This window comes from Lampetra fluviatilis, chromosome 2 (genome assembly GCF_964198595.1).
Source record: "Lampetra fluviatilis chromosome 2, kcLamFluv1.1, whole genome shotgun sequence".
NCBI lineage: Eukaryota > Metazoa > Chordata > Hyperoartia > Petromyzontiformes > Petromyzontidae > Lampetra > Lampetra fluviatilis.
This window is the reverse complement of record NC_136276.1, coordinates 11,479,942-11,495,582: the sequence shown is the minus strand read 5'-3', so window position 1 is coordinate 11,495,582 and position 15,641 is coordinate 11,479,942. Positions and strand designations below refer to the sequence as shown.

The 15,641-nt window shown below is 41.6% G+C and overlaps 1 protein-coding gene across 1 annotated transcript; it reads left to right on the top strand.

The window, feature by feature from the left end:
• Positions 1 to 7,527: 7,527 nt before the first annotated feature.
• ABCF2 (ATP binding cassette subfamily F member 2) lies at positions 7,528 to 15,538 on the top strand. Its single transcript, XM_078869327.1, has 15 exons — positions 7,528 to 7,674; positions 10,272 to 10,434; positions 10,799 to 11,008; positions 11,146 to 11,328; positions 11,563 to 11,734; positions 11,881 to 11,976; positions 12,215 to 12,317; positions 12,431 to 12,526; positions 12,705 to 12,824; positions 12,962 to 13,051; positions 13,299 to 13,409; positions 13,504 to 13,566; positions 13,699 to 13,827; positions 13,936 to 14,139; positions 14,582 to 15,538. Exons 2-15 carry the CDS (start codon positions 10,302 to 10,304, stop codon positions 14,714 to 14,716), a joined length of 1,845 nt encoding a protein of 614 aa, XP_078725453.1. The 5' UTR covers positions 7,528 to 7,674; positions 10,272 to 10,301; the 3' UTR covers positions 14,717 to 15,538.
• The last annotated feature ends 103 nt before the right edge of the window (positions 15,539 to 15,641 follow it).

The following is a 15,641-nucleotide window of genomic DNA, read 5'->3' as shown; positions in this document are numbered from 1 at the left end:
TGCCGTCCTCTCGCGGTTTATGTTTAAACTGACTTTGAATTGTGGTGCTTCCCAACTTGTGTTTGGCTCCGTAAAATTCGTTTTTGCCGCCGTTGGTAATTCAAAGAGTTATTTATTCAAGGCACACAACAAGCACCGTAAACATTTAAGTCACCGTAACACCTAGACCCCTGTACATTTTCAACATCCATGTCAATTCAATCAGCAGTGACGTGAAGCATTCAGCTGTTTTACTTCACGGTGCTGTTATGGAAATTTCAAACGAAAATGTCGCTTGCATTTTATGTAGCCACTGATAAAAACAAAAACTGTAATTAAATAATGTTTTATTCGTCCAAAGCAGCTTCCATCTCATCTTTCTGCATCTTGTTGACGTGGGTATTCTGTTCAACCGTGATAATATAACATGTCATACTATCATTCATAAATCTTTTGCAGCCAAACAAGCCATAGTTTGGTGATACCAAAGTTAGTTGAATGGGTATTTTGCAGATGTATGCGGTAGGCAACTTTTCTAAATCATTTTACCACCGTGGAACATTTCCAAGGTATTTCTCCAAAACGTAAAGATGTGCTGCTTCACTACAGTACAGTACTGGCATATGCAGACATGAATGGTACTGAGAAGATTTGCGTTTAAAACATGATTGTCCCTTTCCCTCTCTCACACCCACCCTCCACCAAAGTAAAAATTACACGGATGCATTGTTTCATGTTTTCTCTATTGTATCCATTTATTGCTTATTAAATAACATGGGATTGTATGCAGAGGTTTGTCTAACCTCGACCAAAAGCAAAGTCGATAGAAGAATAATTAAGTGAACACATTTACCACTCCATCACTTGGCACCTATGAGTACATTCAACGAATTATTTACACAAAGCTGTCAGTGGTTGCGTTTGTTCTAAAAAAAACGTGGAATATATTACAAAGCGACTCTAAAAAAGAATGATTTGACCACTAGTGCAGCTTTTTGCAAGTGTAAGCTTAGTTATCACTTGCATATACTGTATCTTATACGATATGTTGCAGGTTTCACATCTGCAAATCAATCATTTGTGCTGAGAGATTACATATCAAAGATATATAATTCTAATTGTTGTTTATTTACTTTGATATGTCTTTACTTCAGACATTCCTGATATATTCACAGGACATGTTCGTCATTCGTGTATCAGTAGCAGTATAACCTGCAATGGGCACCCTTCCTAAATCTGAAAACATAAACCAAGCCGTAATTATTGATTTTCCCTCCTCAATTTCAGTTGCAGGCATTGTATAAATTTTGGGATTTGAGGTTTTTACTGACATACAGTAAAGTATATTTCATCTTTTGTTATAACATAGGGGCACGACCCACATTTTATGCCAACTCATTCTGAAATGTATCATTCGTAAAATACGCTGTTGTAATGTAACCCTGTACAAATCCATATTCGACAACTTGTAATATATTTACGATGTAAATTATGACGTATGGCTTGTTTGTAAATTGTATTTTATTATTTAATTGCATGACCAGTTCTTACACTGCATAGACATCGGGTACTTAAAGGATGATAGATTGGATATAGCGCTTCTGCAATGTGGTAGTATTTAAAATCTATTACTCCAGGCTTTTGTACTTGACAAATTGTAATTCCTTCATATAATCAAATGCTAAACATGGAAAATTGAATATAAAAGCCAATTTTATCAATGATTGGTCTATACGGTACTGTATTTCCTGAAGCCCCAACAAGCAAAACAAATGAATGCCCCAAAGCATGAGCAATCATTTTCCACAGTGCCCACCCTCTTGATAACAACATCAAAACGATTATCATATTTACCAAATTGGTGTAATTGAACCATTTTGCATGACCATGTGTGAAATGCATTATTAATGAAATTTAGCATTCAGATTATGGATATCCTTTAAACATGAAAAAAATCAGAGCTATTTATACGGATGTTTGTACTTTTTGACAAAATGCTGTGGGCGAATATGTAGACCTCTTTTTTGCTCATAGAGTGTCGACTGTAAATGCACATATTGATATAATTTCCATGTGTAATGCTACTTTTAATTATGCAGCACAGTAATTCAATCATTAGATGCTTTGAAAACCATGGTTTTTCAATCCAATTTAGTAATTATCTTGTATACTGTATATGCATCATGCTGGCCTGCCATTTTTCCATTAGAATAATGTACTGACATGCTTTTTGGCTGATACAAAAGGAGTATTTTATCTAAATAATAAATAAATGTAAATGCTGGGCAGTAATTTTTATTTCTTTTATCACTGAATAATTAAGCTACTTAAAGTAGTATTCAGGTTTTGTACTTTGTATCTGACTCTCTGGATATGCAATATCAAAACTAGAAACTACGTTCATGGGACCTCCTTTGCCAGTACCAAAATATGATAATAGGTTTTTCCCCTTTTTTCTGGCAACAAAACAGGTGTTAAGATGTTAAAACACCAAAATGAAACCTTTTACAAGGAATCATGTCTACATTAACCACAATACTTGTGGTCAGAATGCAAACAAAAAACATACTCTGATAATATATGCATTGTCCTAGAAACTGATTGGTTCACACCAGAGACAGATTTATTTTGAGCCTCGTTTCAAACATGTGTTAGACCAGAGGACGTCAAAAGGCGTACAGCACAAAGACAAACATTATACGTTTATTGTAAGGTTGCCTTTCACAGGACAAACACAAAGGTATTTTTGCATACCCAACATGCACCTTTTTTTCCCTAAAGCACAAGTTATACCCTTGTTCACCTCTTTGGAAAACATATGATGTGTGTGCTTAATGAAAAGATAAAAGGTTTGACTATGACAGCCCACAATGTATCAGGTTGGAGAGTGGGTGTCTTAATGTCGTGTTATATTTCCCAATGCGATGCAGCTCCTAGCTTCATATATAGCAAACTCTCGCCACCTGCCGACTGCTCTATTAATAACCACTTAGTTAAGGCTAAAAATACGACAGTACATCACTACCTCCTTGGAGATCACACACTTATAAACTTTAAATATGGGATCAAGATTAAATATCACTCGGTTAATCCAGTTTAAACACTCAGCACATATCTTCTTGGTTCTTTCGGTAAAGTCACGTAGAAGGGAAATAATAAAATAATAAAAATAAAACATCATAAAATTAAATTCTTACGACGTTTCGGCCACAACACAAGCCACCGAAAGAACCAAGACGATGAATCCCTGCAGTCACGAAAGTTTAAATCGAAACTCAGCACATAGTAACGCACTAATATCTTTGTTCGCCAAGGGGTAACATTGTGTTACCAGTACAAAGTAGTTTTTTTTTCACACTCAACATACAATGACGTGAACACCAAGTGTCGTTTTTTTATATCCTCAATTAGCGTTTGCTTTTCTCGCATGTTGTATGGGATTTGCGCATGTCCCCTTTTGTGTTAAAAATTTGGATAGCGTGTGGTGGGGTAAAGTGTGACTACTCCCACCTCTTCTTACAGCTTGGCAAAAAAACAGGCAAAAAAAAAACACCCTCCAGAGGGATTATCGAGAGCTCTGACAAATGGAAGCCCTAACGTCAGCGTGTCCAAACAATCTTAGAGCTGCACCTTTACCCATTATAAAAAGGAGTAAGGGACAAGGGTCAACACGCTTACATGGCACAGAGTGAACAACATGTTGAGAGGCAGCTATTGGCAAAGAACGGACTCGAGCTTGGGTTTGAACGTGTAAAGGTTCATGCCGATGGCCAGGGGCGAGTCGTAGACCTAAATGATCTCCCATCAGGTTTACTGGGAATTTAAACACAAGCCCCTTTGTTGTCTGAGCGCTGGGTAATAGGGGAAGTTTAGTAGAGCGAGATGAGTTGGGAGGGATAAACTGGGGTAAGTCTGTGGAGGATGTTGAAAACATGGTGTGCAATTGATATGCAGGGTTGGGGAGCCAGTGGAGGAATCTGAGAATTAGGATGTCACATTCCTGATGAGCCAATCCATTCTGAATCATCTGAAGCCAAAACGGGTCACGCTCAATGGGTTCACCCACCTACAAATATATCATGTGTATTGGATATAAACTTATAGGCAACTCCTATTCTTTTACAGCAGTGTTCTTCATTTCACTGGCGATCCCGATTGGCCTTTGGTGCGGGCCCACGACAATACTTTATACAAATGTGAAAACACCCCCCCCCCCAAATCGTCCTGTCAACCCCAATGGTTTAAAATGTGGTGGCCCTCACACACTGACTTCGGTGAAAATGCCCCTCCCCCCTCACCTCTGAAAATAGTGAACACTGCATTTCAAAATCATCTGCAGTGGTGGGTGCCCAGTCCAAACTTAGCGAGCACGTCACCAGCCCCCCCCCGTGTGTTGAGTGACGCGCTGTAACAGGATACAATGAATCTGCGACATAATTAATGATAAATTATGTTCATGTCGAAGGCCCATATATGGAGTCATCCGGCGTGGGATTTGCCCGTATCAGGAATAGTGGAACGATACAATGATCGATTGAGCGAGAATCGATCGAATTTTAAGGATACAAAGCGTGATCCATGCTCGAACACATCGCTGCGAAATGTCAAATCTTTTTTTAAATCTTTCGTGATTTATTGACCGAAGAAAGCCCATATTTAAGCCGCCCCTTGACGCTGATCGGATTGCTTGCACATGAACGTAATTAATCACTCATCTTGTCGCGGAATAATTTGACGCCTGTTGCAGCGCCCACCACGCAATGCCCTTTGACCCTTTGAGTGCAACCGCCCCCACGTGGTCCGCCCTCATTAGAATACAATGACGTCGCCTAAAATCTACATGTTGTGGCTTGGCCCTCCAACACACCTGTGTTGAATTCCGATTTAAAGCTTTCGTGACTGCAGGGATTCATCTTCTTGGTTCTTTCGGTAAAGTCACGTATAATGGAAGTAATAAAATAATAAAAATAAAATATAAGAAAATAATTATCACGACGTTTTCCTCTTGATATGCAAATTATTTTATCAAGGCGCCCTTCCCCCCTCCATCCCAGCTTAAATAGTCGCTCCAAGCATGGAGTGTATCATTCAGACTGTCTTCTCGACAGACCTGTTCTTCACTTGAGGACAGCTGCTTGCGTTGTGGCCGAAACGTCGTGAGAATTATTTAATGTTTTATTTTTATTATTATATTATTTCCATTCTACGTGACTTTACCGAAAGAACCAAAAAGATTAACACCTGTGTTTGCTGTACTAGTAAGGAATTGGCATGTTCCGTTTACATGACAAATCTTACTAATTATATGTGCCGGGTGGTGGCGGGTTTAACGACACAAAAAACCTGGATTATGTGGATGATATTGGTCGCGAAAGCCTATGAGTTAAAACTCAAATCTAATCAATCAGAAGCACCACCACTTTTTTTGAAAACCATAATAAGAGGGGGGGGGATTAGATCACGTAAATGTTAATGTTGTGTCGTTAAAACCGCCATGTGTGTGGTTAATGCGGACATGATTCCTCGTAAAATGTTGTGGTGATTTAACATCTTAACACAAAATCTATGGTTCTTTCGGTAAAGTCATGTAGATAGATATAAAAAATAATAAAGGAATACAAATGAAGTGAATAAAAATATCACAACGTATCGATCGTAAAACAAGCGGTCGTCATCAGGAAAAGGGGTTATCCTCTAAAGGCAACACTGTTTATAGAGGTTTGGAGATGGGCGTAGCCCAAGTGTATCAGCAGCACCAGCAGCATGGGCGAGGCAGCAATGTTCAATGCAGCAGCAATGCCAATCCAGCAGCAATGCCAATGCAGCAACAATGCCAATGCAGCAGCAATGTCAATGCAGCAGCAATGCCAATGCAGCAGCAATGCCAATGCAGCAACAATGCCAATGCAGCAGCAATGCCAATGCAGCAACAATGCCAATGCAGCAACAATGCCAATGCAGCAGCAATGCCAATGCAGCAGCAATGCCAATGCAGCAACAATGCCAATGCAGCAGCAATGCCAATGCAACAACAATGCCAATGCAGCAGCAATGCCAATGCAGCAAAGGGCCACCAGGAAATCACTACACCCCGTTCCACACACCACACTGCTGACGGTGGAGGTTGATTGACAAGAAAACACAAGTCAAGTCATGACCCAAAGTGGTTGATGACATTATTCCAATGATTGCTGAGTCTATAACCTTCCTCTTGGTTGAAATTATGTCTGTATATATGGATGGCTTCATGAACGATTATGTGTTGATAGCCAGTAGGCTTGCAAAGTACCATCGTCTTAGAGAAATCAATTTCTTGTGAGCCAGTCGCATTAAAATAATGATCAGCCACGGCAGAAGTATTGGTCCTACCGTGTTTCAAATCTGCCTTATGCTCACGAACACGGTCGGAGACATGTCGCTTAGTTTCCCAAATGTAACTGCTGCCGCAGATACAGATTTGTTCATGAAGCCATCCATATATAGACACAATTTCAACCGAGAGGATGGTTATAAACTCAGCAATCATTGGAAAGATGTCATCAACCACTTTGGGTCATGACTTGATTTGTGTTTTTTCTTGTCAACCTCCACCGTCAGCAGTGTGGTGTGTGGAGCGAGGTGCAATGATTGTCTGGTGGCCCTTTGATTGGTGTAGACAAACTGCGTTGGCATTGCTTTCTCCTACATTAACATTAGCTGCCTCCCGTCCATGCTGCTGACACACTTGGGCTACGCCCATCTCTAAACCTTTATAAAGTTTAATCTTGATTTGAAGTTTGCCTTTAGAGGCTAACCCCCCTTTTCCTGATGACGACCGCTTGTGTTGCGATCGAAACGTCGTGGCTTTTGTGTTTATTTTCATTACTGAAAGAACCAGAATAAGTCTACATTATAAACTGCCAGTACGCTCACTCAGGTTCAGTTTAATAACCATTAGTACAGTCTACATTATAGACTGCCAATACGCTCACCAGCTTAAAAACCAGGCTACAGTCTACATTATAGACTGCCAATACGCTCACCAGCTTAAAAACCAGGCTACAGTCTACATTATAGACTGCCAATACGCTCAGCAGCTTAAAAACCAGGCTACAGTCTACATTATAGACTGTCAATACGCTCACCAGCTTAAAAACCAGGCTACAGTCTACATTATAGACTGCCAATACACTGACCAGCTTAAAAACCAGGCTACCGTCTACATTATAGACTGCCAATACGCTCAGCAGCTTAAAAACCAGGCTACAGTCTACATTATAGACTGCCAATACGCTCACCAGCTTAAAAACCAGGCTACAGTCTACCAGGCTACAGCCTACATTATAGACTGCCAATACGCTCACTTTTATTATTTAATTCTTATTATGTTTCTATCTACGTGACTTTACCGAAAGAACCAAATAACATGAATTCCGACAGTCACGAAAGTTTTAAGTCAAAATGTATGGGTGACTTTTTAAAACCATTCCCCCCAACACCCCCCTCCCCCCAACCCGGAAATTACGTCACCGCGAGCGCGTACCGACCCCGCCCCGTGACGTCACACCAGAGGTGACGTCACCGGCTTCCACCTCTTCCGCCGGAGCCGGCGTCTGCTCGGTCTCTCGTCCCGCGCGCTCCTCCCTCGGCCGCCGCCACCGCCACCACCGTCGCCATCGTCTCGCTCCCCCCCCTTCCTCCTCGCATTCTCCCGCTGTGAGTCTCAACGCGACTGGCCGCGAGTCGTGGCCGCGTCGCGAGAGAGTCACGACCGGCGTGGGTGACCGCGGCGCGCGAGAGGCGCTCTTTGTGCGAGGCTCTGCGGCCTCCTCGTGGCCTTGCGGCCTCTCCTCGTGGCGCCGCCTCAGCAGCCTCAGCAGCCGCTGCTGCTGCTGCTGCTTTGACCTCCTTGGTCAGAGTCAGAATACTTATTGATGCTGGGGGTGTCTCGCTCAGTCGTCCCTGTTGCCTCTCCTGGTTTCCCGTTCCTCTGACTTGCCCTGCCTCGGCCTCTGCCGGCTTTCTGCCCGTGCGAATTCTTTTCATCTTCATCTCCCGGTCACTTTTATTATTTCGCGACCCGCTGCTGATGCGGTCGACTCCAGCCTCGTCGCTGCGTTCGTGGTCTCTCCCGGGACTTTTCCTCTCCTCCCTTCCCCCGTGCCTTCATCCTCGCCTTTCATAACCTCGACCGCCATTTAGCGACTTTGGTGTTCTCTTTTCCGGACGCTCCGAATCTCCTGATTTTCGTGGGTCTTCTTCAGTCTTTAATTCCTTGGCTTCCTCCGCCTATCGTGGCCTGCCGTCGTCGTCTTCTTTAACATGATCTCCCTTACCTGTTCTCTCTCGATCTGGACAGGCATCTGTGATCAAAGCGGGTTCTCAAGTCGAGTTAGTTGATAATTTCAACCCGGCCAGTAGTGACTGGGCAAAAATTGGAATCGTTGGTTCCACAATTAAGAAATTTGCTTAAATTCCACAACTGATAATGCTCCACATTCGACGACGATGCGACGACCATTTCCCAAGCAGCAGGACCATTGTGGGAGCGCTACCCCCTAGTGTGGATATGCGGTAGTGTAAGGACTACAACTCCTGCAGTTGATTCCTTCAAGGATGCGCTTACTCTTACGAAAGATCCGATGGGATTCTTTCGTCTCGTGACAATAACGTCGATACAATTGTTTAAAGGGGAAAAAAATAATAGCCCGTCTTTTCAGCTCACAGCCCTCCCCGTTGTCTCCTGCGATACGTTCTGCAGTCGTGCCAATTCTTGGCTTCACCGTTGCCTTTCTTTGGCCTTATCCATCAAGAATCCTGTCTTTGTCCTCAACTCCTCACTCTCCTCGGTCGATCACTTAGTTCCTCTTGCACTCCTTCTTAACTCTCGGTCTCATTCCTCTGGGTCTCTTCGCTGACCTATCCCGACATCTGCTGGTTCCCCAATAGTATCCTCTCTTAATATGAATGCCTCCACAAAGCAACGAACAATGTGGACTGACATTGTCTCGATCTAGCGATACAACAATACATCTAGCAGACAAGCTTGTATCGCGCTATCTCAATGCTAAACCTCTCTGCCATTAGGCCCTATATAGCTACGTGTTCTGCTCAGCCCACTTTCCGCAAGTCAATATGATGTCCCTGTCTTGTTCTATGATCCAAGTGTTCTTTAGTTTCTCAATGTAATTTCCAAGCTTTCATGCTCCCATAACTCGCTGCATTATTTTCTGAATAATTCAACATAGTTCTGTTTTTAATCTGTTTTGCGAGTATTGTATCTCTTTAACATGTTTTTGGTTACAGGTAATTATTTTTTTACTGGTTCCCTTCCCCTCACATATCCATTCATTTGCTTGTCCATTGCATGATTTAAAGTGGTAACGTCCATTTTAGAATGTTGCTGCTGTATTTGACAACGTTTCCCCAGTCCTTCTCCATTCAGTTTGTTGACTTCTCGCTTGTCCTGGGCCTTTTTTTCCTCGATCAGGCTTTCGATTTTTTTCAGCATCTTCCAACTTCCATAATTCTCTTTCAATTTCCCCCAGTTTCTCCTGGCTTTGCAACTCCTCCCCATGGGGTCCACTCACCCATTCGGTTGGCATCATCTCCCCTCTGTTTAACCTTCTGCCTTGCTAAATTTTATCTATCACCCTTGTCTTTACAATTCCCCCCGCCCTTAATTCCACTTGCTTCTCCCACAAGCACCAAGCATGCCCTTGTGCTTAGTCTCAGCCTGTGGCCACAGCAAGGATGGGAAAAAATAGATTGTACAGTGCTTAGGCCAAGAACACTAAATGCACAGTCACTATTTTGGTTAATTTATTAATATGCGCTGAACCTTGGTTCGGTGAACTGCTGACTTTAAAATCGTTTATTTGCGTTTTGCTGCGTCAGCTTGTGTTTGATTTGCAGTGCTTTGGTGTACTTTTGTGACCACCATAATTGATTTATACTGGATTAATGCAGTTGCATCGTCAGGTGTAGTTGATGGAAAATACATGTTACGTCTCGACAGGCTTAGTTAACAGAACCAAAGGATTAAGTTTAATTCATAAAATTGTTTGCTTTTTAAATGCGGCATAAAGCCATTTGAACGGATTTAAATACAAATCGGCAGTTAACTTTCCTCCAGCAGGTCCGCATTGTGTATATTACGTAACATTTTGGCAGTCGTATTCTCATGTTTCATGTGCATATGTCTAATGTGATAACTTTTTTTAAAATAGCTTCATCTATTGAACAAATGCTTTTTGTTACGAAACCTGCAGTGCGCCACGCTTAAACGCATGGCTCATGTCTATGGTATGCAGTGCTGTGTAGTGTCGAGCCAGCCTTTGAAAATGCCGTCCGACCTGGCCAAGAAGAAAGCAGCAAAGAAGAAGGAGGCAGCAAAGGGTCGTGGCGCCCGGCCCAAGGAAAAGACCAGTGCCGAGGAGGAGCTGACCAACGGCGCGGCTGCAGATGGCGAATCTGGTACGGCTTAATACAATCCTTTTGTATAATTGTTGTTCAATACAATGTATGTATACAGTGCCATGTTTGCTGTCTCATTGATAGGTTAGGTCAGTCGTGATTCTATGTAGCTCAATTGAAATGTCGGAAAATATATTTTATTTAATATCGACATATTCATTAAAGCAGGGATAATGTATCAAGCTTAAAATCTGTTTTCTTAAAACGGTTATTTGCTTCTCATAATTTACAAAACCTTTAAGTTGTCACTTCACAAATTGTGTAGTATTAAAAACATGACAATCTATACAATTGTGAGAGTTGAATTTGTGAGTACAATTCATGTGTTTCTGGACCCTTGATGGAAAAGCACTCTTTGTTGCAGTTTTAGCACTGGCGGAGCAGCTGGATGAGATGGAGCTCAAGAAAGCAGAAGCACGGGCTTGTACAGGCGTTCTTGCATCCCACCCCAACAGCATGGACGTGCACATTATCAACATGTCGCTCACCTTCCACGGCCAGGAGCTGCTCTCTGACACACAGCTGGAGCTCAACTCTGGTCGCCGTTACGGCCTCATTGGCCTCAATGGCACAGGTCCGCTTTGTTTCCCTGGTTTTACCACCATTTGCATAGTGTGCCGTTTCATACATTTTTCACGATATGATTTCCAGTATGCAAGGATGTGTGTGTGTGATGTGGTGAGATGATATGCATCACTGGTGTCACCACAGGGAAATCGATGCTTCTTTCTACGATTGGCACCCGGGAGCTGCCCATCCCTGAGCACATAGACATCTACCACCTGACGCGGGAGATGCCACCCAGTGACAAGACAGCGCTGCAGTGTGTCATGGAAGTAGACACAGAGCGCATTGTACTGGAAAAGGAGGCGGAGAGGCTGGCCCACGAGGACTGTAAGCATCTGCTTTCCCTGAAGATAATTTAGTGGCTGGGATTGATGTGCTGCTATTTAACCAAAAACGTGACTTTTATTTTGTTTCATAGGTAATGTGGGAGGGGGAAACAGCATTTCTCGTGATATATTCACACTGGATGTTGTGTTAGATTTTAAAAAAATTCATGCCGCGTTATCTTTTTATGCCTGGACCAAAACAGAATTAACCTTCCTTGGGTTTGTGTTCCAATAGCCGAAAGTGAAAAGCTGATGGAAATCTATGAGCGACTGGAAGAGCTGGATGCATCCAAGGCCGAGATGAGGGCAGCACGCATCCTGCATGGCCTTGGATTCTCTCCTGCCATGCAGCGCAAGAAAATGAAAGACTTCAGTGGTGGCTGGAGAATGAGAGTTGCCTTGTCGAGGTAAAACACAATTCACACTTTTTGCACAGTTTTGTCATTTTATGTAGATCATGTAAAATGTATGCTGTGGTATCAAGCACATCAGGTTTAATAGTTGAGCTTGTTTTGTATTTTTATTTCCTGACCATTGTGTTCTCTGTTTACAGGGCCTTGTTCATTCGGCCATTTATGCTGCTTCTCGATGAACCCACCAACCATCTGGACTTGGATGCATGTGTGTGGCTGGAAGAGGAGCTGAAAACGTGCGTGCACATTTTCTTAAAGCCTACTTAAACACTTGAGTAAAAGATCTGAGATGTAACAACACTTCATACTGGCTGGTTCAGTAGTTATCACCATTTAATGTTTGTAAAGTTATGAGTGTGGGGTATTTATGCATTGTTATATTTACTTTCTGTTCAATGTTGCCAAGATTGTGCACTTTGTTAATATGGGCATGTGAAAGTAATGCCAAATTCAGCTGATTGTTTTTTTCTGTAGGTTCAAGCGTATTCTGATCGTCATTTCTCACTCACAAGACTTTCTCAATGGCGTTTGTACAAACATCATCCACTTGCACAACCGAAAACTGAAGGTTTTCACGGTACGATTTCAAATATAAAGATGTTCTTAATAATTACATCTGCTGTTCTTTGAGTGGTAAAAAGTGAAGCATATAGGGGTACAATATTTTTGTTAAAAGTATGTCTTTTGCAGGGGAACTACGATCAATACGTGAAAACCAGACTGGAGTTGGAGGATCATCAGATGAAGAAATTCAACTGGGAGCAAGATCAGATTGCACATATGAAGGTTATTTCCCCATATTTATTGTTTTAAAACCTGGCATTGTTAAGTTATTTTAATGTCGGATACATCTACATATGGCATCTTTGTGTAATTGTGAAGAAAAAGCAATTTTAGATTTAAATTGATATTTGTATTTTTTAAACCCCTTACATTTATTGTCTGGGTTTTATTTCTTGCACAGAACTACATAGCACGGTTTGGTCATGGCAGTGCCAAACTAGCTCGACAGGCCCAGAGCAAGGAAAAGACCCTGCAAAAGATGGTGTCTTCAGGATTAACGGAGCGCATCGTCAATGACAAGGTTTGTAATTAAAATTAATATTTTTACTGAAATAAAAACTTCCAGTCAAAAATGTTTCACAAATTACCAATATGTTTTGGTGTTTATATCTTCTAATAATGAAGTGTTATTTTTTTTGCGTTTCTTCTTTTCTATAGACGCTGTCTTTCTTTTTCCCGGCATGTGGCAAGATTCCTCCACCAGTCATCATGGTGCAGCACGTCAGCTTTAAGTACACTGACGATGGGGTAGGTACCTTGTACATTACCTCCAAGAAAAGTGTCTTAAAAATTGGGTGGACAGCTTGCCAATGAATGATGAACTAAAAGGCCGAATTCCAGCACTCTTAAAATGACAACAGGTTTCTCTTGCTTGGAGTGCGATGAAAAAAATACCTTGAAGCGAAATTCAAACTGACCTTGGCATGGAGTGCAATTCAATTTTAACAAGACTGATGAAGAACTGTATTAATCTCGATGTTATGTACTTATACAGCCATTGATCTACAAAGCCCTTGAGTTTGGAATTGACCTGGATTCTCGAGTTGCACTTGTGGGACCCAACGGTGCTGGAAAGTCAACTCTACTCAAGCTTTTGGCTGGAGAGGTGAGAATTCTTTGCATGTTTTTTTTGGCATTTGTAATGCTACATGTTAATTAATATTACGTAACATGAAATTTATACTTGTTTTGTTCTTTAGCTTCTTCCTACAGATGGCATGATCAGAAAGCACTCTCATGTGAAGATTGGACGATATCACCAGGTAGGCTTATATATTTATTTTTTATACAAGTGGTAGTTGTGATTATTAGTGCTCTTGGTCATTGATTTTTGCTCAGTTTCTTGGGGAATCCTACAATAATTTGTTAAACCTGCATTCTTTGATGTTGCGCAGCATCTGACAGAGCAACTGGATCTTGACTTATCCCCTCTGGACTACATGATGAAGTGCTACCCAGACGTGAAAGAAAAAGAGGAGATGAGGAAGATAATTGGCCGTTACGGATTGACAGGAAAACAGCAAGTAAGTAAATTACAGCACTGAAGCTCCCTGCCAAACTTGGTTTGTGTAAGTTATGAAATTGGTATGTGTATTTATATATTTCTAACTGTTTGACTATGTATTATGCAGGTCAGTCCAATCCGGAGCCTTTCGGATGGTCAAAAGTGCCGCGTGTGCTTTGCTTGGCTGGCTTGGCAAACGCCACACATGCTCTTCCTTGACGAGCCTACCAACCATCTGGACATGGAGACTATTGACGCACTGGCAGAAGCCATCAATGAGTTTGAAGGTGGAATGATGCTGGTTAGCCATGACTTCCGTCTCATCCAGCAGGTAATGCAAAAATCGGTGTTTTCATAGCAGGCTTTCGTTTAGGATTATGAATGTAGCTTATTGGACTAAAAGTGGATTGTCATCGTGCGAGAGGCTCCCTTTTTACGCAATAATTTTTACATTGTGGTTAAACCTGTAGCTTTGCATTCATTCCATCTCTTTAAGTCTACCACTTGTTAACTTGGATAAAGGTGTTTTAAATGAAATAATCTTAATCTCTAAGAACTAGAAATAGATGTATATGAAAAAAACATCCCCTTCCAAGTAATGTCATACAAACATCCACGTTGTTGGTTTTCTACTTAATATTATGCTTTTCACGTGCATGTTTTCACATTGCAAAGGGTAAACCAAACCATTAATACATTGGGGACATGAGTGAATATTTTGGGTGGATGATTAGTGGGTTACAAAATTCTAACTTGCAAATCTTTTGTTACAGGTTGCTCAAGAGATTTGGGTGTGTGAACATGCAACAATCACCAAGTGGAAAGGAGGCATTCAGGCTTATAAGGAGCACCTGAAGAACAAGGTTGTGGACAATGATCCCAACCTCACCAAGTCTGTTGACATGTGATAAGCTTCTGCAGTGCCAAGGCATGCAAAGCTTGTACTGTGCTGCCTTCAGCTGAATTACCTTCAACCGTAACTTAACCAGAAGAAATGTCTGCACCACCTGTCATTTTCACCAAAAGTGAAAGATACGCTTGCCGTTGGCCCCCTGGCCAAACATCCGATTATCAAAAGTAGAAACGTTGAACTCCACATTATAGATTGTGCCAGATATCTTGAGTGCCCAAAGCCGCCTACATTAGTGCATGAAGCTCCTGCACTGTGCCCTGCATAGCTGCTTTTTAAAAAAGCTGCAATACATTAGGACTCTTTGTTATCATAAGTCACTGTTTTGTTATATTTTACCGTTATGTAAATACATTAATTATATATCTTATGTGCTTGACTGAGGCTGTATACTAGCCTTTTGGCGGCCAATTAAATGAATGACTTCGATTGATAACTTAATCACGAAATGCCACGTTTTGAACAATTTAATTTTCCCCACCAATATTTAAGTTAGCAGCAAAGTATGTCTGTGAGGCTGTACAATTGGTCTTGCAGACTGCCCTACCAATGTTTGTGGTATCAGCTCCTGATAATAGTCAATGCCGAGTGAGGACCCTGCTGATGTCATCAGCTTGGCTCGTGTTTTGCACAGGCTCACCATTTGCAGTATTTCAAGAAATATGACCAGTGCAGGAGAACCTATTGCTCTCCAATTATTTTCACACTTAATATATTTACTAAGGATGAAAAACTTTTTCAGAATGAAATGGTGAAGTATGACTTGTGTACAGCCCACTGTTGTGTATACGATGTAATAAAATAAAGTGTAGTAGAAATACCTTGAAATTTTGGCAATCTTTACTGCGCGGTTAGATATTTTATACTACACTAGCTTTACCTGGCTTTGCCCTGGCCGCCTTTGTCTCCCCAGTGGTGATGTT

Coding starts and splice junctions, on each gene's coding strand:
- ABCF2 (XM_078869327.1), top strand. CDS start 10,302: ATGCCGTCCGACCTGGCCAAGAAGAAAGCAGCAAAGAAGAAGGAGGCA. Junction 13,410..13,503: donor TCAAGCTTTTGGCTGGAGAG/GTGAGAATTCTT, acceptor TTTGTTCTTTAG/CTTCTTCCTACAGATGGCAT. Junction 13,567..13,698: donor AGATTGGACGATATCACCAG/GTAGGCTTATAT, acceptor GATGTTGCGCAG/CATCTGACAGAGCAACTGGA.